The 24224-nt window shown below is 46.1% G+C and overlaps 1 protein-coding gene across 1 annotated transcript in view; it reads left to right on the top strand.

Moving 5' to 3' along the window:
- SLC9A3 (solute carrier family 9 member A3) overlaps positions 1-24224 on the top strand; it is a gene marked incomplete at both ends in the record, with an annotated part of 190805 nt that overhangs the window by 138120 nt on the left and 28461 nt on the right. The window contains one exon of the mRNA XM_083378999.1: positions 17103-17232. Within this exon, the coding sequence (XP_083235125.1) occupies positions 17103-17232 (130 nt within the window). The remainder of the gene's footprint in view (positions 1-17102; positions 17233-24224) is intronic.

The raw sequence follows: 24224 nt of genomic DNA, 5'->3' as shown, positions 1-24224 counted from the left end.
TGTTGGCGTGGGCTGGGCGGCTACTGGTTCGGTCACCAGGGGAGGAGTCGTCACCCGACAGGTGTCATCGGCCGCCTGATAAGCAGTTCGGGACCGCTCCGTAGTCTTCCTAGCGGGCAAGGCCTGTGTCGAGGTCGCAGGGGGAACCATTCGGGCCGGCAGAAGCGGGCATTCAGCCGCCCGATGACCCGACTGGTCACACCAGAAACACCTAATACCAGGCCGTGGTGGCTCTACGGAGGGGATTTTAGCCACCGGCAGGCCGGGCCGCTCCTCCAGCTTCGCTCTTTCGGCCGGCCGCCGGGCTCCGGTCACCCCCTCAGGCCTTCAAGTATCCTGTAATCCAATGTCTAGCTCAACAGCCACCCGGAACCAGTCCTGCAGACAGGCCGGCACCCCCCTTACCACGCAAGCTCGCCGCAAGGCACTGTCGAGCCCAGCCTTGAAGTGATGCACTAGGAGGTGTTCTGGCCAGGACCGTAGCCTCCCGGCCACCTTCCGGAACTCCCCAACATAATGCACCGCCGGTCTTCCTTGCTGGCGCAGATCCAACACCTCGGCCTCGGCGCGGAGCACCCGCGAGATATCCAAAAATGGGCCCGTAGAGCCTCCAGGAAGAGACCAAGGTCCCCGAGTTCATGGGCATGGTCACTGTATAGGTCGGCCGCCCAGGCCGCGGCTTCTCCTTGTAGACATGCCGTCATGGCCATTACCATCGCCCACTGGGACGTGTAGACCGGTCCATATTGGTCCATATGGTTAATCACCTGGCCCAAGAACATTGCCAGGTGGTCTGGATGACCATCATAGACCGCGGTCAGGGGCGGTGGACCCCATGCCAGCCCTGGACCCCAAGGACCCAGCGGCATCCCCTGGACTGGAACCCCCACGTCTGGTCGTAACGGCTGTTGTCTTGGTCTACCACCCAAGCCATCCCAGGGAGCCGTGCCACTTGGTACTGCCATTGCGGGAGCCGGGGCCCCGGGACACCTGTGGACCTCAGGCTGACGGACCGGGCCCTGGAACCTCGGACTGTCCATACGGAAGTAGGGCGGGCTGGACCGCCATGTAGGGAGGGACCACTGCCCCTGGTCTGACTCATCTGGAACAGACCAGAACCCAGGCTCCCGACCCCTCACTTCCCCGAATCGCTCCCTGAGCACCTCCATGGTCTGGCTGCCCGGGACAGTGGAGTAGCTCCATTCCTCACCGCTGTCCTCCGTAAAGCACCGCTCTCTCCACTCTGTAGACGCACCTTTGGGCCATGTCATCTGGCCCTGGCCGGGTCCTTTGTGTTCCCCAGTGGAGTGAGTCCACCAATCGCTGCTGCAGCCCCACACTCCAGTCTCCTGAGGCCCCGGACCAGGGCCGTCGAGAGGGGGAGGCCTTTCCTTCTGCCGCACCGAGGGCAATGCCTCCTCCCCCACCTCCACCGACTCAAGGAGCCCAGCCGTAGCTCCAGCCTCCTCCTGCCCCTCAGCCAGCAGTGCAGGATCCTCTGTACCTTCCGTACCTTCCGCCATAGCAAACTCCCAGAGAATGCTCTCCACCAAAAGTAAAGGAACGCTGACTTACTTTCAGCCCCCGTCCGATGAATCACCAAAAAGAATGAATCTGGAACGGGAGCTGGTTCTCCTGAGCCACGTTTATTATCTTCACAAACAGCCGCTCGAAGACAAACGAAGTCAGCGTTGATCCCACAGCACAATCAACGCTGTTAAATAGCCGGCAAAGCCGACACCCACCACCACACCCTTAATTGCTGCACCACGCCCTCACCCTACTTAACTACCGCCCCCCTTGGTTCCCACCCTTTGGCACCCGCCCCCAGGTACGTATCCTCCCTGGCCCCGTCCCACCACCATTGCAGCCGGTAAGCCACCCCCAGCCCAAACCACCCTCCTTTCCCCCAGAGCTCCGCACATCTTCGCCTCCCCCCTCAGGTCCCCAGACTGCCGTGAGTTCCGCCGCTCGGCTGTTCTCCTTTCCGGCTTGTTGGGAAGGCGTGGACGCTGGCGGCTATCCCTGGAGGCCGGTAGGTTGCTCCGTAGCCTCCCCGGGCGTTAGGCGGGCGGTTGCTGGGCCGTCGCGGCGGTCGTGCACTTTCCCGGCTTTTCAGGAGACCACGGCCGCCGGCGGTGGATTTCGGGGCCCAGTGGGTCGCTCCGCGGCCCCGCTGAATATCGGGCGTGCCGGGCCCGACACTGTGTTTTTCAGGTATTATTACCCTGCTGCCCCATAATAAACATCCCTGATGGGAGGATAATTCTTTTTGTTTTAGAACATAAGGTTGGTATTCTGGGTCTGGGGGTGTGGATTGCCAGCCTGAAGTGACGTAGCCTAAGACTCTGCCCAGGATTTTGTCCGCAGCTGTGGCTGCAGAAATGTCCCTGACTGATAATGGGCATTCTGGCAGTTCGGATATAGCTAGGATCTTCCCAGCTGGTGCGGGGTCTGGGTCAATTACTGGTAGGGGGAGTCTGCTGAGCCCGTCTGCATGACCCATACTTTTCCCTGGTTTGTATTCTAACGTGAATTAATAGGCTGACAAAAAGGTGGTCCATCTGAGGATGCGGGGGGATAATATCTGGGGGTGTTTGTTTGTTTACTGTAAAAATCCCTAACAGGGGCTTATGATCCGTAAAAATGGTAAATTGGCGACCATAGAGGTATTCGTGAAACTTTTTCACACTAGCTACTGTGGCTAAAGCCTCTTTATCGATTTGAGCATAGTTGCGCTCAGGTTTTGACAACGTTCTGGAATAGAACGCTACAGGGGTTTGTGTTCCCTCCTTAGTTAAGTGGCTCAGGACTGCTCCAGTGCCGTAGGGAGAGGCATCACATGCCAAACATAAGGGTAGCTGTTCGTTGAACAGTGCCACCGTAGCGTTGCTAGTCAATAAGTTTTTTAGAAGTTTAAAACTTTCGTCGTGCTGAGGGGACCAAACCCAGGGTTTGCCTTTGTCTAATAACCTATGGAGGGGTTCAGCGATTGAGGCTTTGTGAGGCAGGAAGGTATGATAGAAATTAACTAACCCCAGAAAGGCTTGCAGTTCCTGCTTATTCTTTGGGATGGGCGCTGTTTTGATGGCTTTTATTTTAGATTCAATGGGGTGAATTCCCTTTGCATCAATTTTAAACCCTAGGAATTCCGTTGAGGGTACCCCTATGGAGCATTTGTCTCTTCTTAATTTGAGGCCAGCCTTCCTGAACCTATGGAGCACATTTGTTAGTTTGTCTGCTAAGTCATTTTCTGATTCCCCTGCAATTAGGATGTCATCAAAATATGGGCAGACCCCAGGGATCCCTTTTAGTGTTTTTTCCATGATTTCTTGGAAGATCCCTGGGGCTGCAGAGATGCCGAATTGAAGGCGGTTAATTTTGAATGCTCCCTTGTGCGTGACAATTGTCTGTGCTAAGGCGGTGTCAGGGGTGACAGGCAGCTGTAAGTACGCCTGCGCCAAGTCTAACTTAGCGAAAATGGCGCCTGACTTAATGGCCGCGAGGATGTCTTTGACAGCCAGGACCGGGTAGGCATGGGCGTTTAGTGCGCAGTTCAGGGTCGCCTTATAATCAGCGCATAATCTGATTTGGCCATTGGGCTTGATTGGGGTCACTATGGGTGTTTCCCATTCGGCCCCTTCTACTGGTTCTAGAACTCCCAAAGTAACTAGCTGATCTAGTTCGTTTTCTATTTTTTCTCTCAAGGCGAAGGGAACTCTCCTAGCCTTGATTCTGATGGGCATTACATTAGGGTTCAGTTTTAGCGATACTGGGGGTCCTGTGTATTTTCCCAGCGAGCTGTCAAAAACGTCCACGAATTGAAGGCAGACGGATTCTAAGTTTGACAGCTGAGTGGCGTTGACGCCTGTCAGCGCTATCCCTAGTGCCTCGAACCAGTCCAGCCCTAGCAGCCTGGTCCTGTTTTCCTGGGTGACTAGTATAGTAAGGGGTCCCTTAAATTGTCTAAACTCCGTTGGGACTGAGGCCTTTCCTCGGAGCTTAATGGGCGTTTTTTGAAAATCCGCTAGGCGGAGTTTAGTGGGATGTAAGGCAGGCTGTTGCCGGCTGCGGTTACAAATGTCCTTGTAAGTTTGCCAAGAAATGAGAGAGACGGAGGACCCAGAGTCCACTTCCATCTCGCAAGGAATTCCGTGAATTAGAACGTCCACCTTGACTTTGGGCTTAAGGGTGCTGTGGACCGTATGCTCCCTCGCTTTTCCCTTTACATTTTGCACTAGGGGTTTGGATTTTTGTCTTTCCCTGGGTGTGGGTCAGTTCGTACCTGTAGATGTCACCTCCAATTCATGTAGGTTTTCTCGGCTACGGCTACGGCACACGGCTTTGAGGTGACCTGTTTTTCCGCATCCATGGCACTTGGCACTGTGGAACCGGCATGATGCTCTCGGGTGGCTTCCGCCGCAGCTGGCACATTTAGCTCTGTTAGGCTGGTAGCTAGTGCTCTTGTTGGAAGGGCCCCCTCGGTTGTTGCGCTGAAGCCTGAGCCTCTCGAACCGCCGCTGCACGGCATCGATGTCCATGGAGATGTCGTCGTCCTCTGGCCCGCTGAAGGTGCCGTCCTCCTGGTACACGGACCCACTGGGCCCGCTATCAGGGGGACGTTGGTTGTCGCCGTGGCTGTCTTCATAGGCGATGACTTCCATGGCCACTTCAGCCAGCGTCAGAGCGGGTTTGGCGATCAGCTTCCTCCGCAGGTGCACATCTTTAAGCCCAATGACAATTTGGTCCCGGATTCGGTGCTCTAAGTCGGGGAACTGACACCGCCGTGAAGCGTGTCTGACCCAGGTTATAAAGTCATTAGCGGGCTCGTCAGGAAGTTGCACTCGTCGGGCGAAATTCACTCTCCAGAACAGCTCTGACTTCGTGGGCATGAAGTGTTTGCTCAGCCCCTCGGTGAGTTCTGCGTAGGAGATTGTTGCGATGGGTTCTGGACTGAAGAGTCCCACAGTGGCATCGTAGACGGCAGGCCCGCTGAGCCAGAGGAGGCGGCTGCTTTAGCCCGATCGTCGGTTATCTTCTTTACCACCAGGTACCCTTCTACCTGGCCTAGATGTGATTCCCAGCATTCTGGGTGGCGAGTGTTGAACTCGCGAATATGGCCATGGTTCGTGGGTGCTGCTGCTTGCATTGTGTGGAAGCTAGGCTTCCCGTTAGTGACTTCAGCAAGTGACTAGCTCTGGCTAAGGGAAAAAATCTCTTCTCCCCTTAGGCGGTGACTTCAGCTATGCAAGCAGGCATCCCACCTTCGTCGCCATTGCTTTGAAGGAGCAGGCAGGACAGCGAAGTTAAGCAAACTTAACTTTATTAGGAACCAGGCAAACAACAGAAGAACATTGCTCTTATTTATACTAGCAGCTGTCAACGTTTAGCCAATCAGGGCTGAGCCGGTTTCCCGCGCCGTTCGCTTCCGCCAATCGGAGCCAGCTGGTTTTGACAGCTCGGAGCTGTCATCGGTAGCGCGTGCTGTTGCCAGGTGATTCTGACAGCCGAGAGCTGTCAGACGGTGGGTGCCTGTGTAGTTCTGTCCGGCAGCTTTTGACAGCTGTCAAAAGCTGCTGCGGCTTTTACCTCAGCCCTGCTGGTTTATGTACATTCTTAATGTTAACGTTATTAAACATGTGAATACATAACACCGGGTCTCTCTTACTTCATTGATTTGACAAGTTCTGCATTGTCTCTCATTAATATTGAGTGTATAATTTGTAATACTAGATTTGTAATTTTCCTGAAAGAATGATCCATTTTAATCTTTATAGAGCAAAAACCCAGTTTGCTTTTCTTCATGAAATTTCATGCAGGTTACAGTGCTGAGTTCACCATGTCTAAAGAAGTGAAAACAAGCTCAATCTATTCTATTTCAGCAAGAAAACTTAAAATCCATAAAAGGAGGGAAGAATAGATGAAAGCAGGAGTTGGTGTCTACTGTTGAGAGAAAAATCTTCATCAGGGTCCAGGGTCTTCCTAATAACTTCCTGGCTCCAATCTTCCTGAACAGATTATTGAATTTGCATTTCTAAAAGCTGGCTTCTGCTTAGGATCTAGGCTGACTTCCAGGGGCTGGTTCCTGTCTTTTTAAAAGATCTTCTCCATTATTCATTTGAGGAAATAATATTCTGCCTTTTTAATATTTCCCAAAATATTTCTTTCTATGGATTCTTCCTGCAATACCCCCACTTTGTGCCATAAGAGTGTGGATGACACACTTTTACTGGCGGAAGATTATCAGGGAGACTTGATGAGTGCTTCTGTGGGGGCTCCAGGATGTGGGGAAAACAAGCTTTTAAACTGTTAATGAAAAAAAGAGGCAGCAGGAAAAGAATCCCTGCAGTGGCTCCCAACCCATAAAGATCTAAAAGTCAGGGCAAAAGTTCTGTTGGGTGAAAAAGAAATTTATAGTATCCAATATTCTGTGCCAATTAATTTCAAATGTTGGATGTCACTTTGAGGTTCCAGTCAGGTTTTTGAAGCACATGCCCCAAAATTCTTGACAGCCATGTTTTTCCTCAGTACATAACCACTGGCTGCCCATTTTCAAGGGTTGCTTTCTTTCAGAACCTGCCTTATCTCTTAGTTCAGTGCATCCAGATTTGTGATTTCCAACTGAGGTTAGCCAGTGTGCAAACCAGGCTATTAAATTGCACACAGTGAGCCCTAGAACTCCTACTCTGAGTCCACCAGTGCAACATATTCAGGGCTTGGGTTTTGAAGATCTCTTTTCTGCTCCTTCCTCAGTGAGAGCATATGTGTTGCAAATTGCCTGAGGGAGCCTGATTCCCTCACCCTTGGAATTTGAGGAAGTGTGCATGCAAAGCAAAATCAGCCTGGGTAGCTTTACTGAAGGTAGGTGAAGGGGATAGACTCAGTGTAATTCTGAATGATGTGTGTGATGTGTGCATGTAGCTACTAATACAAAACAGGTAATACAAGTACCCTGGACAAATTTTCCCTCCCACCAAACAGAAGTCCAAGGTGTTCAGTACTTCTTGTGCCAACCATTCCCAAATGCCATCCCACCATAAATGCATTCAAATAACTTATTACAATACAAATGAGGCAAGAAAGAAAATCTTAACTGTTATCAGTGAGTTTTCACCCTCCCCCCATAGTCTTTCCAGTTGTCTTCTGAGGCTTCACATGGGGGCCAATGGCTCCAGGACTCCTTCCTTCCTCTGCAACTTTCACAGGCATCTGGGGGAACGGTAGGACTATGAAGATCTGTTCCACTCTGGTTACATCATGATTTTCTAGTGAATGAGTGGATTCAAACCCAATTCTATGGCTCAAATGAATGGAGGCTGCATCTGGGTCAGTGTGCTCTGCTTCCAAGGGTTGCAGGGATTGTCTGTGCAGTGCTGAAAGACATGAAAACAAAGTCCCCTCCCCCATTTTTTGGTGAACTCTCCCAGGAGAGGTTTTGCTGATCAGACAAAGGCATGCAGAACAGAAGATAAGAAATGGAGAAGTAGATGGGGGGGGCAAAGCTGGCAGGCAGAGTTTGAAAAGACATTACTGCAGTTGTTAAAGAAACAGATAAGCAGACAAAATGGGGACACCACAGATGAGGACAAAAGAGAGGCTGGATTCTGGTAAGAGAACAACAAAAAAAAATAAAAAGTCTCACTTCTGAAACTGAACATTTGCAACATGTTAAAGAAGGCTTAAAGACTTGCAACTTGAAAATGCTGGGCAGCTTGGGAATGCTGGAAGCTCCAAATAATTTTAAAAGCCTAATATTTTAAGGTGTGCAATAGCCCAGGGGCTATCTTTTATATCTGTTTTCAAAAAATTTGAAACATCATGACAGCATTTTGCCCAACATTACCAATGCACAATTTAGATAAAAATATCACATTAGAGATTGAAAATAAATGCTTATGTGTTCCAGGATTAGTTTCATAGTAGTTTCACTGATTACGGATAGGATAAAAAAAGTAACTTAAGAAGATTATTTCACTACACAAGCAAACTTAAGCTCATGAGGCTCTTGTAGCTAGACATACTTCATGTTTCAGGAAAAGGATAGACAGATAAAACCCATTTACAACACATAGAGAAAAGGAAGAACGAAACTTTTCCTGTAGATGAACTTAAAACATTTCCTCCTGACAACTTTGGGCTGTTCTTACAAGTATAGAGACAGAGAAAGAAGAAAAAACAAAACAAAACACATTTCTCTTCACCCTGTTTGCTGGCCAGACAAACAGAGTGAGGGTATTTTCCTTTTAGTAGCTTATTTTAAGCAGAATTTCTAACAGAATTTTAAAATTCTTTACTCTTTGGATTAGAGACAATTAACAGTTACATTTACCTCACACAAAAAGACTTTGACATACATACACACACAAAGACAAGGAAAAGAGAACAGAAAAAGAAACAGAATTCTTAGTTTTACACATCCTGGTCATTCCCACTATAAATCTCAGTTAGCTCAAATTAGGGAAGGCACAAATCTTAAACACACTTGCAGAGAGAGAGAGAGAGGGGGGGGGGAGGGAGAGAGAGAGAGAGAGAGAGAGAGAGAGAGAGAGAGAGAGAGAGAGAGAGAGAGAGAGAGAATCACTATTCCTACATTTTATTTTATTTATTTATTTATTGATGGGATTTATATCCCGCCCTATCTCCCGAAGGACTCAGGGCAGCTAACAACAAAACATATAATAAGTACAGAAATCAAGATAAAAATAAAATTAAAATCATCTGTGCAATAAATTAAAATTAAAAACTAAAAATAAATTAAAAATTCTAAATATAATTAATTAAAATGCCTGTCAGTCCAGGTCAGCCTGGTGGAAAAGGAGTGTTTTGAGGCTGCGGCGAAAGGATTGGAGATTTTGGGCCATCCGAAGCTCAGGGGGGAGCTGATTCCATAGGGCTGGCGTTCCCACAGACAAGGCCCTCCCCCTGGGGGTCGCCAGCCGACATTGCCTAGCTGACGGTACCCTGAGGAGGCCTTCTCTGTGTGAGCGTACTGGGCGATGGGAATTTGTTCCCAGCAGCAGATGGTCCTGCAAGTATCCCGGGCCTAAGCCATGTAGGGCATTAAAGGTAAGTACCAGTACCTTAAATCTCACCCAGAGGGCAACCGGTAGCCAATGCAGCTCACGCAGGAGGGGTGTAATATGGGAGTATTGGGGTGCTCCCATCACAACCCGTGCAGCTGCACTCTACACCAGCTGAAGCCTCCGGGTGGTCTTCAAGGGCAGCCCCATGTAGAGAGCATTACAGTAATCTATATGGGAGGTAACGAGTGCGTGGGTGACTGTACGTAGGGCATCTCGGTCCAAAAAGGGGTGCAATTGGTATATAAGGTGAATCTTTGCAAATGCCCCCCTAGCCACGACTCCAATATGATCTTCAAAACTGAGTCGTGAATCTAGGAGGACGCCCAGATTGCGTGCTCTATCAATGGGAGGTAACATCTCTCCTCCTATAGTCAAAGATGGAACCTCTTGGACTAAATGAGATGACGGTATGTAGAGCCACTCAGTCTTGGCCGGGTTGAGTCGAAGCCTGTTTTCTCCCATCCAAATCTGTACCGCTTCCAGGCAACGGGACATCACATCGAGGGCATCACTGGGTTGGTTCGGGGTGGAGGTGAAAAGCTGGGTATCATCAGCATATTGATGATATTTCACCCCGAAGCCACGGATGATCTCTCCCAGCGGCTTCATATAGATGTTGAACAGGAGGGGGGAGAGCACCGATCCCTGAGGCACTCCACAACTAAGAGGCCTAGGGCTTGATCTCTGCCCTCCTGCTAACACCGTCTGCGAACGGTCCGAGAGGTAGGAGGAGAACCACCGCAGAACGGTGCCTCCCAACCCCTCAAGACGACGCAGTAAGATACCATGGTCGATGGTATCAAAAGCCGCTGAGAGATCTAATAGGACCAGGACAGAGGAATAACCTCTATCTCGGGCCTGCCAGAGATCATTCACCAGTGCGACCAATGCCATCTCCGTGCTATGCCCGGGTCTGAAACCCGATTGGTACGGATCTAGATATTCAGCTTCCTCCAGGTTCAAAGGGAGCTGTCGTGCCACCACGCTCTCAACGACCTTCGCAAGGAAGCGAAGGTTGGAGACAGGACAGAAGTTGTTTAAAACAGCTGGATCCAATGCCGGTTTCTTGAGGAGGGGCCTTACCACCGCCTCTTTCAAGGTGGCAGGGAAGTACCCCTCACTCAGTGAGGCATTGATAACTGCTAGGAGCCAGCCTCATGTAACCTCCCGAGATGCATAGACCAGCCAGGAGGGACATGGGTCCAACAAACATGTGGCGGCACTTAGTTTCCCCATGATCTTGTCCACTTCATCCGGAGTCACAGGATCAAACTCTTCCCAAATGTACTCGGCCAAATTCATCATTTTCCTCTCGTCAGATAGAGTCCAGACCAGCCCAAATATGAGCAATTTTGTCCACCAGATATTTACTAAATTCCTCAGCCCGTCCTCGTAGGGGGTCCTCTCCCGTCTCTTGATTTAAAAGGGAGCGGACCACTCTAAATAGGGCGGCCGGGCGGTTATCTGCGGACGCAATGAGGGTGGTGAAGTAGGCGTGCTTTGCCACCCTCATTGCCACAAGATAAGATCTAGAAAAGGATCTTAACTGTGTTTGGTCAGACTCAGACTGACTGGTTCTCCAAATGCTCTCTAGGCCCCTTCTCTGGCGTTTCATCTCCTGCAGGTCCTTGGAGAACCAAGGAGTGAGTCGGGACTTGCGCCGGGTCAGAGGCCGCAAAGGGACAACGTGGTCGAGAGCTTCCGAAGCAGCCTGTTGCCAGGCATTAACTAAGGACTCGACCGGGCTGTGGGAGAGGGAGGTGGGAATCGGTCCAAGCGCCATCTGGAATTTATCTGGGTCCATCAGGCGCCTGGGGCAGAACCATCTGGTCGGTTCTGCCTCCTGACAGCGGGGGGTGACGTGACGGAGGCCCAACCGCAGGAGATAATGGTCTGTCCATGAAAGGGGTTGTGATGTTGGAGTAACCCCACCCAGTCCATTTAGCCATTGCCCAGAGATAAAAATAAGATCAGGCATGTTTCCTCCCTCGTGAGTCGGGTCCTGAGTAATTTGGGCCAGGTCCATGGCCGTCATGGAAGCCATGAACTCTCGGGCCACTTCTGATGCACTGCCCAGGGAAGGTAGATTAAAGTCTCCCAGTACCATAAGTTTTGGAAATTCAACCGCCAATCCTGAGATGGCGTCAAGTAGCTTGGGTAGAACCGTTGCTGTGCAGCTTGGAGAGAGGTATACCAGAAGTAGGCCCAACTGACCACCAGGACCCCATCTTAAGAGGAGGGATTCATATCCGTCTATCTGAGGGGCAGTGGCCTCCCGCGAATGGAGGGTTTCTCTGATAACGACCGCCACGCCACCTCCCCTATCCTGAGCTCGAGGTTGATGTAGCACACGGAAACCTGGAGGGGATAAATCAGTCTGAGGGACCCCTCCCTCTAGGCCCAACCAGGTTTCCGTGATGCACGCCAGGTCTGCGTCTTCCTCCTCAATCAAATCATGGATGAGGGGAGCTTTATTCACAACAGACCTGGCATTAAAATAGATCAGCCTGAGCTCAGGTGTCTGCCCTCCCTCTTCCCCAGGACAGCAGGTGAGAGCCAGAGGGTCAGAGCGCGCCACAGCTTGAAAATAGCGGGGGCGTGATCTCAGATTACGATATGGCCTTCTGCTCATCCATCTACTGCCATTTCCAATTACTGTGGGGATCGGTATCCCTATCCCATCCCCCTGGGTCACAAGACTCTCCCCGGCCCTCATATTGCCGCGGCCATTGGCCAACCTAGACTGAGACAGGTCCGGTAGGATCTTCCCCTCATTCTGCCGGGCCTGACCCTCCCCCCTCCCTAACCCTTCAAAAAAATTTTTAAAAGAAAACCCAAAAGCCTCTTTTTGGCGCCATGCCACCTCTCGGGGTCCCAGGACCCGTCATTAAGGAAACGGCGGCGTAGGTTTGATGGCCACATCTGAGAGAGGGGGGAAGCTCTCAGGGCAAGTAGCTCATTTCTTGTGTAAGCCATCAGTGGTGGAAATAGGAGTAAAGGACGAGTTGGCTGGAACAACTGCATATTAAGTCCACGGAGCTGAAGTAGTGGCTCCTGAAAACATGGTCACCCTCTCACAGTGACCAGGATCTCAGGGGACCACCATCCAGCCCTGGGTAGGTCGCAGGAGGAGAGAGAGTCCAGTGGTTGCTAGAATAGTCTGTTGGTGGAGAACTTCGTAGCTCCGGTGATGAGTGGTGGTAGTTCATCTAACTCCATGTCCTAGATGTCATCGTGACCGAGGGGCTGTAATCAGTCTCTGGAGAAAGAAAATGAAGGAGGGATTATCTAGATTTAAAGTATGATCCCGAGGGGATAACTGCTATCTCGGGGGCCATCTGGCACATCCCACCTCCATTTTAAGCTTCAGGTGGTCCCTGGTGATTCCACCCTCCAGACCAGATTCAGGAGGGTTTTAAATGGCGCTCAAACCATCGGACGGTGGCCATCATCCCAAAGACCTCCGTCGGGGGGGAAGCTCGTTGATCTAATAGATGGGCAGATGGGGGTCAGCAGCCACAAATTCTGGAGCCTCGCCATCCAGACTACCTTTCTAGGCAGCCCCAGGTCGTTACAGCTCCTCCGCAGGTGGCTGCAGGACCGGACCGTTTGTTTGTTAAAGGGAGATCGTTCAGGTCGTTGCAGGTCCGTTGCAGGCTTCCGCACGCCGCGTATCATAGCAGGCCGTTTATCAGCTGATTTGGAGGCCGCCGCAAGATGCCACCAGCCGCCATTGGCTAATATATGTTTTCTGCCGGTCTGAACGAGCCAGTAAAAGCTGTAAATTGCATGTTGTAGCCCGCCCATTGTTGGCCATTTTACAGGCTGCCGTGGGGTGCCGCCGGCTGCTGTCGGCCGTTGTAATTTGTCCGCCTGCCTGATCGAGCCATTCCGCTCGATCATTGCTGGCGCTCATTACGGGCTCCACCGAAGCCTCGGAGGGTCCTGTCACCCATCCGGGCTAGGGAACAACAGCCCCCTGCAGGGCCCCATGCCAAACTCGCTCCCTTTTATCTCCGCGATCAGCTGCGAGCGGCCATCTTTCAGGAGGCATGGCAAAAAAAAAAGGTACCTTCTAAGTACCTTTATTTAGCCAAATTGGTTTCCCAGCAAAGCCTTGAGCAAAGCCCATTATTCACAAATCTTTCACCTTTTTCATTTTCATACCTGCCTGGATAGGTAACTGCCTCCTGTCCAAGGCATCAAGCAAGTCTTCCAATGGGGAGCCTACCCTGACCCTTGAGCTGGAGCATCCCATGTTTCCCTATTACCGATGTAGGAATTCAATTCGGCTCCACCAGGTCCCGGCAAAGCTTGGGCTTCCTAGTGAAATCCTCTCACCTGTCTCAGTTTTCAGACCAAAAAAAAGTCTGGGAGGACTCTGGTACCCTTTACAGAGAACGGACCCCTCCTCCCCTGGGAACTCTGCCATCAGTTTTTGGACCAAAAAGGGGTCTGGGAAGACTCCACTGCACCCTGCAGTGAGTATTGGCACCTCCTCCCCTGGCCTTTTCCTTTTCCTGCCTCAGTTTTCAGACTCAGTAGAGTCTGTTAGGACCTCTGCTTGCTTCCCAGAGGTATGGACCCCTCCTTTTTTCAGGGCTTTGCTTACAGGACCTTATCAGCTGGTTGCCCAAATCTGATTCTCTCACTCACTTTTCCATTCCATTTTCACACAGCCTTTCCCTTTTCCCTAACAAAAGGTGCTGTCCTTTGGCCAAACCCCCATGCTTTCCAGGGTCTGCCACTTGAATAGATTATTTCTGCGGTTAGGAAAGGCCAGAGACAGCAAAATCCAACTGTGAATGGGAAAAGGTTCTTCTCACTCACACAAACAGACATATACACATTTCTCTTGCTCCTCTGAGCTTTAAAATTAAAATTTAGAAGTACTCACCTTTCCAAAGCAGCCCTTGAGCTCAAACTCAAAACTCCCTTTACTATACTCATTCCATATAGGCAGGAAACCCATCCACAGACACAAGGAATCTGCTGCCTGCAAGATGGGGCTTACTAGTCTGAGTCCTTTGGAGCGGTTAGCTTGGTGTCCCATCAGGGGTGCCAAATTGTTGAGAGAAAAATCATCAGGGTCCAGTCCAAGCCGGGAATAATCAAAATGGAGACTGCTTTAGAAAGAAGGTTGTAATTTATTGAAGAGGAGAGCCAGACAGAAAGATGGCTCTGAAAAAACAACTGATCACATGGAGCAGAGTGGTGGGCTTTTATACCACTTGAGGTTGTTTCCTGTTCCTGTTTGTGGCTTTGCATTTCTTGTATCATGTACTATGACCTGAGTCTGAGTGTGCCCTTGTGATATTGGTGGGTTAATCCTATTATGTCTTGTCTTAGAGTTTGGGTGGTGTATGTAGATTTTAGGGGTCTTTGTCTTCCTAATTTCTTCAGTTTCTAGCTGGAAGGCTCCAACCTTTCTGAATAGATTATTGAATTTGCATTTCTAAAAGCTGGCTTCTGCCTAGGGACTGGGCTCATTTCTAGGGGCTGGTTTCTGTCTTTTTTAAAGATGTTCTCCATTATTCCTTTGAGGAAATATATTCTGTCTTTTTAATATTTCCCAAAAAATTTCTTTCTCTGGATTCTTCCCACACTAGATAATCAGAAAGATTTTTTAAAGGTATTGGTCCTACGCTTTTCAAAATTCTTATACCAGCATTGCTGAAAATTCTGGAAACTGAAGACTCAGAAGGATATCCAAGTTGAGGAATGCACTCCTAGTACATTTAGTTATTCAACAAACTCAAAGATAAGGTTAAATGAAGATTAGGTTTTTTAAAATGAAGGAGCCCAAGGAGAACAATAAAGTCAAAAAGATGAGCCCTCTATAATCATTTTCTTCCTGTGTTTTGTTTCTTCTATTCAGTTGGCCACAAAATTTTATTCCTTATTTGAGCAGTTAGTTTTATGTGACTGCATGAAAAGTCCCACATATTTCCTTTATTGGTATAATAGCAGAATAAAAGATTTGGGAGCTTCTGTTTTGGTTCTGAAAAAATATGATATGCCTATGGCTGGTTCCTGTATCAGTTTCTCATTTCTATAAATTCCATAATTGTTTCAATTTGAATTCTATATCTATAAAATATTGAATGATGAAACAACATCCTTCAGGTGATTTTTTTCAGGCTGATATTGTGTTTGTAAATGAATAGTGTCAGAATCCATTTATATCATATTCATAAATGGAATGTTTTAAACATTATTCCATGGATTCTGCCATCTCCCGAAGAGAAGAGAATGGATGTGTTTTGAACTGGTATTAGGCATTTCAAAGGAAAGGAGAAGCCTTTTGAACTGGGGAAACAAAAGGGAGGGCTAGCATCTGGCTTGTGTCACGGAAGAGAGCAATAAACATGAAAGATCTTAAATTCCTTTTTCCCACGAGAGGGATGATACGAGAGAAAGGATGGGGGACTGACCAAATGGGGCTAAGGGGGGTTAAACCGGGAACTCTATGTAAGGGTTAGTTCGTGGAATAATATTAAGTCCTGTCTCATTTCCTACAACCAAGCATGTCATAGTAAAGATTCTTTTTGGAATAGACTTGACTCCAAGAATTTTGTCTTCCTAAAACGTGGTTTGGGGTGGGTCCTGACAAATAGTCTCTTTTCTAAGAGACTTCCAGGTTTGTGAAATTGTCTTCAAGTTTGTCTTATGGATCTACTATTTAATTTTGTGAAGATTACATTCTAAAATATAATTTCAGTAATTTTAGACTCTGCAAATAGTTTTCAAATCTATTTTCTTATAAATGTGACTGTTATTGCTTATATATGGAGCTTAAAACAGTCATTAATTTTGCTCAGTGGCGTAGCGTGGGGGGTGCAGGGGGGGCCGGCCGCACCGGGCGCAACATCTGGGGGGGCGCGCTTGCACGGAGCTGCTCAGGGAGCCCCAAGGGCTGCACAGAGTTGGCTTGGCTCCGCTCTCGAGCTGCTCTTTCTTGCAAAGCGAAATGAGTCCGGCAGGTGAGATGGGCGGCCACATAAACTGAATAAAATAAATAGAAGCGGCCAACTCTCCGCCCAGGCTCAGGCCAACCGCAAGCGCCCCGCAGGCGCCCTGGCAGGTTTGGCCGAGCGAAGACGGACCCGCTGGCTGGCCGGCCTAGCTTCATGGGCATGCGTGGCTTTATTTAGCGGGGCTCACGTGCGAGCTTGAATGCAGTGGCTCTTGCAGGTCGGAGCCCCGCCCAGCCGCCCTCGAGAGGGACCTGGAAGCATCCCGCATGCGCGCGACTCTTCTTGGAAAGTCTACGCCGCTGCGGGGCGCGTCTTTTCAGCAGTGCCGTGACGTCACCGCCTGCCCGCCCCTCTATTTCCGCTTCCGGTTGCCTTGCCCCGGGTGCTGACAACCCACGCTACGCCACTGATTTTGCTGTTTCATACCTCTACAGTTTATGTATTGTAGCATAAGAATATTTTATTATACAATGAGATGTTCTGACATATATTTTAAGTAATATTTGTGTATTAAAGAGAAAGATGATTCATTTTCCTCTTTTCACACATTTTTGAACAACATTTATAAACTATTTTCAGTTTCTGCTTTTATCTGCTGTACAGGTGGATCTATAGGTCATATATCAGACATGAAGCTAAAACTGAATATCACAAAATGCTACAAAATGTAAAGATGAATTTGGCATGGAAATCCTGCTCATCTGAAAATATTTTATAACATGATAAACATTTATGTAGGATTGTTTAATTACTTAGATTCATATTTTATATTTCTACTTTTCAATGCCAAATTTGAGAATATAGACCATAGATTGTCTGATCCTTGACATGAAAAAAAATTCTTTGCCACCTAGCAATTACAATTCACAAATCATTATCAATATAGGAAGACTTGTGAATATTATATTCCCAACTAAGTATTATTTTTAAAAGTTTCTTTTAATGTTCTATTGACTGGGATGTTATTGGCATGAGATGCAAGTAAAGATTTCAACATATCCTTTTAATATGACTGTTGCATGTTATCTCTTTGTATCATTAGATGGACCAATTTTGACAGACAAATCCTCAGCAAAGTACTTATGAGAAGATCTGCTCAGAAAACTAGAGATCGTATTCTTAAAGTTTTCCGTGAGCTCAACATGAAGGATGCTATTAGTTATGTGGCTGAGGTAATTTTATAATTACAAAAATGCTACTTCTTTTTTTCCTCTCCACCCCTCAGTGCTAAATTGATACTGGATGTGAATCTCCTAGCTAAGGTTATATACATGCAGAAGGTTAAGAAAGCAAAGATGGTATTCACTGAAGCTCTATCCCTTTTAAATGTGAAATGTAGCTTCAATGAAATAGTTGCAGTTTGACTTTTAAAAAACTGCCTCCCCGTATATACTCTTTCTTCTAGTATTTTCATTCCACTAGTTTTAGTGGGAAATCTGAGTATGTGAAAATGCACTCGTTATTGTCTAAATTTGATTGTATTTATGAATTTGTAATAAATTTTATTACAGTTTGAAATAAGCTCAAAAAATATCTTATGAAATTGTACAATGGGAAAGTCTATTATTTAATCCAGAGGGAAAGAACGAGAGCCCTTAGTTAACTGCCAGCCTGGAAATAATTGATGTGGCTCTGATAAACTCTAAAAATTATTGTAATTTTAAATGTTTAATACAAATACATTTTTATGAAGGATAATATATGATTCATGTGATTCAATTTACATTTAAATGAAAGATAAATGAAATTAAATTATTTTTTCTCCTGGCCCCAGTGTGGCTTCTACATTCTTCAAGAATGCAAATGTAATCCTTTCTTGAAAAAAAATGTGCAACTTTGATTTAATCCATTAATCTCATAGCTTTGAGGTTTTTCTGACATGTTTGAAATTTTGAAAGATGGGCTTTGTAGAATTATTGTGGTAGGGAAGTTATCATTCATATATCAATTATTTCATAGAAAATAAAATTAGCATATCTTACAAAAGATTGTAAACTGAAGATTTAATAGTACTGAATTATATATTTTTATAATGGAGTAATATATCAATTTGTAATATGTTAACATTGCACAATCTAGCCTGGCCCTAATTTTTGAAGAAAGATTACTTATTTATTGATAAACATTTTCGCACATTTTTCTGTATTCTAACAGAACAGGTAGCAATTCTCTTTTAGAAGCTATTCTAGATGACTTGAGATTAAACTTCTAATTACTTAATGAACACATGAAAAAGATTGGTGTGATTGATGATTGATTGAGTAAATTTATATGCCACACATTTCACAGATCAAGATGGGTGGCTAATTTAATTAGATGCCTAGTCTACTTCTGTCTTTCTAATTTATTGTTTGGATTTCCCTTCTGAGATTTAACAACAAAATGCACATCTGTCCCCATGTTCCAGCCCATTAACCATCTTATTTTGTTAAAATTTGGACATGGGATTTTAAGTAGTAGTAGTCACTGCTGTTTTTTCATCTCTCAACTTTATCTACTGGAAGAGAAGATGAAGAGCAAATTATAGTAACCATGGTTAAATTCCTATTGGAAATGTTGATCTTTGTTTCTGAGCAAACAAAAAGAACTGGGCTGCAAAATTGACAGATTTATACACCATACTTAACCATTGGATATACTGAAAACCAACAGCTTAGCAACACAAAACATACTAGACTCACCTTATGTCCTTTGATAGGCTTATGAATGCCCAAGATATGTATCAGAACCTCAGCAAAGCCTTTGAAAGAATCTCATCATATTCCCCTTAATAGAATGGTAAAATATGGTGTTGCTGTTAAATGAATGGATTCAGTTAGTTGAATGATTACATTCAAAAAGTACTACACAGAAAGTGCCTCTACTTTAGTTTGGAGTGAACTTTGTCCTAGGCCCTGTGGTGGTCTATACTGGCTGAAGGAATTGAGATCAACACAGGTTTTGAGGAATGGGCTCAACTGAATAGGATGGAATTTAATAGTGTTAAACGTAAACCTTTCCATCTGTACAGAAAAATGAAAAGCAATCCTATGGAATGAGGAAGTGCTGGCTTGTCCTGATTTTTTAAAATCTTTTTTTTCTTTAGTAGTCACCATCCCACCCAACTGCAAACTTAATAGGTATTCTTCAGTATCCTCATCCAAGTCATTAACAAAAGTGCTGAGCAGCACAAGGCCAAGAGAGAAGTTTTTAGTGTTATACAGTGCTCCCAATTCAATTCCAAAATCATGCTTCAATGTGCATTGATAAACAACATGCTTTTTGGAATTAAATCCAAGTCACTGATCAGCTCCGTTGTTTTTACCTTTCCATTGAAAATATGATATCTTGGGAAGAAAAATAATCAGCAAGGCATGTAAAAATATTTTGGATGTTGCAATTTTGATTAATTTAATCTTCTGTAGATATCAGAAAAGTGAAAATCTCACAATTATCACTGTTCTGTATAAAAAAAATATCTTTCCCAAGAAAATATATCTCCAGCTGATTGGATGTATACCACATTGCTACAACAGAGATGAACTATTTTATGAAGTTGAGGACCTCGACTCAATCTTCCAAAATTCTAAATGCTCACACAAAATTATTGGATTATTAGTGTGATTCACTTAAGAGATGTAGCCAAACTTTTTTAACCAATTTTTCTAATTTTTAAAATGGAATAAAGGTAAACATAAAATAGAAGAATTTTTTTTGGAAAAAGTACTCATATTATCTCACTTAAAGCCATTCAGAATATGAAAAATTCGCTGAAATAGTACAACTTCCGAGCTTAAGTGTGTATCTGCGCTTTCATCTGTTTTGACTTCTGGTGACTACCTGGACAAGTCCTGCAGTTTTGGGGACAAGATTTCAGAAATGATTTGCCATTGCCCACTTCCTAGAGCTGAAAGAGTCATCCAGCTGGCTTTCATAGTCTCTCAATTTTTAGCCTGGTGCCTTAACCACTATATTAACTGGCTATCTTTGGGCACAGATGAGGGCTCACAAATGGTAGCATGGGACCTAGAGACCACAGGTTGCCCATTTCTACAATATACAACAATATTATTTTGCTTTTCACTCCTTTCTGTCCTCATGTTTTCAACAAGATGAAGGAGATAGGATAGCCAATATCATTCAAGTGGTGACAGGCAGAAAAAGATGGCAGGAATCTGAGAGCTGCCCCTGATGGGAAAAGCAGAAGCAATACTGAATACTGATGTCATCTTCTGGCTCACAATATTCATCTGTAGTTGATCACTGGAGCTTTAGTGGTCTTGAACAATGAGCCCTATCCAACAAAATGAGTGTCAGTGTGGAGAAAAGCAAAGTCTTACATCTAGGCAGGAAAACCCAAAGGCATAAGTATAAGACCTGGCTCCAAAACAGTAACTGTGAGAGGGACCTTGGAGTCCTAGTGGCCGATCACTTGACTATGAGCCAAGAGTGTGCAGCAGCAACCCAAAAAGCTACTACAGTCCTGGGTTGTATAAACAGAGTCATAGAATCAAGATCACACAAAGTACTATTACTGCTTTATAAAACCCTAGTAAGACCACACCTGGAATACTACAGATAATTTTGGTCACCATATCACAAAAAAGATATGGTGAAAAAATTCAGAGAAGAGCAACTAAGATAATCAAAGGCCTGGAGACTAAAACATACAAAGAATGGCTATGGAATTTGGGTTTGGCTAGTCTAAAGGAAAGAAGAAATAGGGGAGACATGATAGCAGTGTTTCAGTATCTGAGGGGCTATCACAAGGCAGAGGGGGCCACCAAAGCACCAGATGGAAGGACGAGAAACAATGTTTGGAAACTGATCAAAGAGAGAAACAACCTGGAATTAAGGAGAAACTTCCTGACAGTGAGGACAATCAACCAGTAGAACAGCTTACCCCCAGAAATCGTGGGCACTCCATCACTGGTGATTTTTAAGAAGAGACTAGACATTCACCTGTCAGAGACAGTATAGGTTGTCCTGCTTGAGCAGGGGGCTGGACTAGAAGACCTCCAAGATCCCCTCCAGCTCTAGAATAGAATAGAATAGAATAGAATAGAATAGAATAGAATAGAATAGAATAGAATAGAATAGAATAGAATAGAATAGAATAGAATAGAATAGAATAGAATAGAATAGAATAGAATAGAATGCAATTACAATTGCAATACAATATAAATACAATGCAACACAACACAATACAATACAAAAACATTGTTTGGCCAAGTTGATTAGACATACAAGGAATTTGTCTCCAATGCAGAAGCTCTCAATGAATATGCAAAGCAACAGAATAATAATTATAATAATAATAATAATGCCAGTAAGAGGATGTAGTAAAGAAGATAATAATAACGATAACAATAATAATACAGCCATACCACTTGGGTAAATATACATAGACATTAGACAGTACTGTGAGCATAAGGTTTTCAGCAGAGTAATGGCACAAGGGGAAAAATTGTCCCTATATCTAGTTGTTTTGGCATGCAATGTCCTATAGTGGTGTCCCAAGAGGAAGAGTTGAAACAATTTATGTCCAGGATGTAGATATATGTAGATATTTTCTCAGTCCTCCTTTTGACCCATGCAATACACAGATCTTGTATGGAAGCCAGGGTGGTTGCAATTGTTCTTTCTGTATAATTCAGATAGTTCTCCCAACTATCTGTTGGAGTCCTGCTTGGCTCCCATACCAAACCAGACAGTTATACAGGTGAAACTCGAAAAATTAGAATATCGTGCAAAAGTTCATTTATTTCAGTAATGCAACTTAAAAGGGGAAACTAATGTATGAGATAGACTCATTACATGCAAAGCAAGATAGTTTAAGCCGTGATTTGTCATAATTGTGATGATTATGGTGTACAGCTCATGAAAACCCCAAATCCACAATCTCAGAAAATTAGAATATTACATGCAATCAATAAAACAAGGAGTGTACATAGAACAATATCGGGCCTCTGAAAAGTATAAGCATGCATATGTACTCAGTACTTGGTTTGGGCCCCTTTTGCAGCAATTACTGCCTCAATGCGGTGTGGCATGGAAGCTATCAGCCTGTGGCACTGCTGAGGTGTTATGGAAGACCAGGATGCTTCAATAGCAGCCTTCAGCTCTTCTGCATTGTTCGGTCTCATGTCTCTCATCTTTCTCTTGGCAATGCCCCATAGATTCTCTATGGGGTTCAGGTCAGGCGAGTTTGCTGGCCAATCAAGTACAGTAATCCCACGGTCATTGAACCAGGTTTTGGTGCTTTTGGCAGTGTGGGCAGGTGCCAAGTCCTGCTGGAAAATGAAGTCAGCATCCTCATAAAGCTCGTCTGCGGAAAGAAGCATGAAGTGCTCCAAAATCTCCTGGTAGATGGCTGCATTGACCCTGGACTTAATGAAGCACAGTGGACCAACACCAGCAGATGACATGGCTCCCCAAATCAACACAGACTGTGGAAACTTCACACTGGACTTCAAGCATCTTGCAGTGTGTGCCTCTCCATTCTTCCTCCAGACTCTGGGTCCTTGGTTTCCAAATGAGATGCAAAAGTTGCTCTCATCAGAAAAGAGGACTTTGGACCACTGAGCAACAGACCAGGTCTGTTTTTCTTTAGCCCAGGTAAGACGCTTCTGACGTTGTTTGTTGTTCAGGAGCGTCTTGACAAGAGGAATACAACATTTGAAGCCCATATCCAGGATCCGTCTGTGTGTGGTGGCTCTTGATGCACTGACTCCAGCCTCAGTCCACTCCTTGTGAAAGTCCCCAACACTTTTGAATGGCCTTTTCCTGACAATCCTCTCCAGGCTGCGGTCATCCCTGCTGCTGCTGCACCTTTTTCTTCCACACTTTTCCCTTCCACATAACTTTCTATTAATGTGCTTTGATACAGCACTTTGGGAACATCCAACTTCTTTTGCAATTACCTTTTGAGGCTTTCCCTCCTTATGGAGGGTGTCAATGATGGTTTTCTGAACAACTGTCAGGTCAGCAGTCTTCCCCATGATTGTGATTCCTACTGAACCAGACTGAGAGACCATTTAAAGGCTCAGAAACCCTTTGCAGGTGTTATGGCTTAATTAGCTGATTAGAGTGGGACACTATGAGCCTAGAACACTGCACCTTTTCACAATATTCTAATTTTCTGAGATTGTGGATTTGGGGTTTTCATGAGCTGTAAGCCATAATCATCACAATTATGACAAATCATGGCTTGAACTATCTTGCTTTTGCTTTTCAGGATTGGCGGTTGAATTTCCAAGACTTATGGTTCTGGGAGACTTTAATCTACCTTCCCTGGGCAGTGCATCGGAGGTGGCCCGAGAGTTCATGGCTTCCATGACGGCCATGGACCTGACCCAAATTATTCAGGACCCGACTCACGAGGGAGGAAACATACCTGATCTTATTTTTATCTCTGGGCAATGGCTTAATGGGCTGGGTGGGGTTACTCCAACATCTCAACCCCTTTCATGGACAGACCATTATCTCCTGCGGTTGGGCCTCTGTCACGTCACCCCCCGCTGTCAGGAGGCGGAACCGACCAGATGGTTCCGCCCCAGGCGCCTGATGGACCCAGATAAATTCCAGATGGCGCTTGGATTGATTCCCACCTCCCTCTCCCACAGCCCGGTCGAGTCCTTAGTTAATGCCTGGCAACAGGCTGCTTCGGAGGCTCTCGACCGCGTTGTCCCTTTGCGGCCTCTGACCCGGCGCAGGTCCCAACTCGCTCCTTGGTTCTCCAAGGACCTGCGGGAGATGAAACGCCGGAGAAGGGGCCTAGAGAGCATTTGGAGAACCAGTCGGTCTGAGTCTGACCGAACACAGTTAAGATCCTTTTCTAGATCTTATCTTGTGGCAATGGAGGTGGCAAAGCGCGCTTACTTCACCACCCTCATTGCGTCCGCAGATAACCGCCCAGCCGCCCTATTTAGAGTGGTCCGCTCCCTTTTAAATCAAGGGACGGGAGAGGACCCCCTACGAGGACGGGCTGAGGAATTTAGTAAATATCTGGTGGACAAAATTGCTCAGATTCAGGCTGGTCTGGACTCTGACTGGGCAGTATCTGACGAGAGGAAAACGATGAATTTGGCCGAGAACATTTGGGAAGAGTTTGATCCTGTGACTCCGGATGAAGTGGACAAGATCATGGGGAAATTAAGTGCCGTTACATGTTTGTTGGACCCGT

Source organism: Vipera ursinii (assembly GCF_947247035.1).
Source record: "Vipera ursinii genome assembly, chromosome: Z".
In the NCBI taxonomy this organism is placed as follows: domain Eukaryota; kingdom Metazoa; phylum Chordata; class Lepidosauria; order Squamata; family Viperidae; genus Vipera; species Vipera ursinii.
This window is presented reverse-complemented; position numbering and strand designations above follow the sequence as displayed.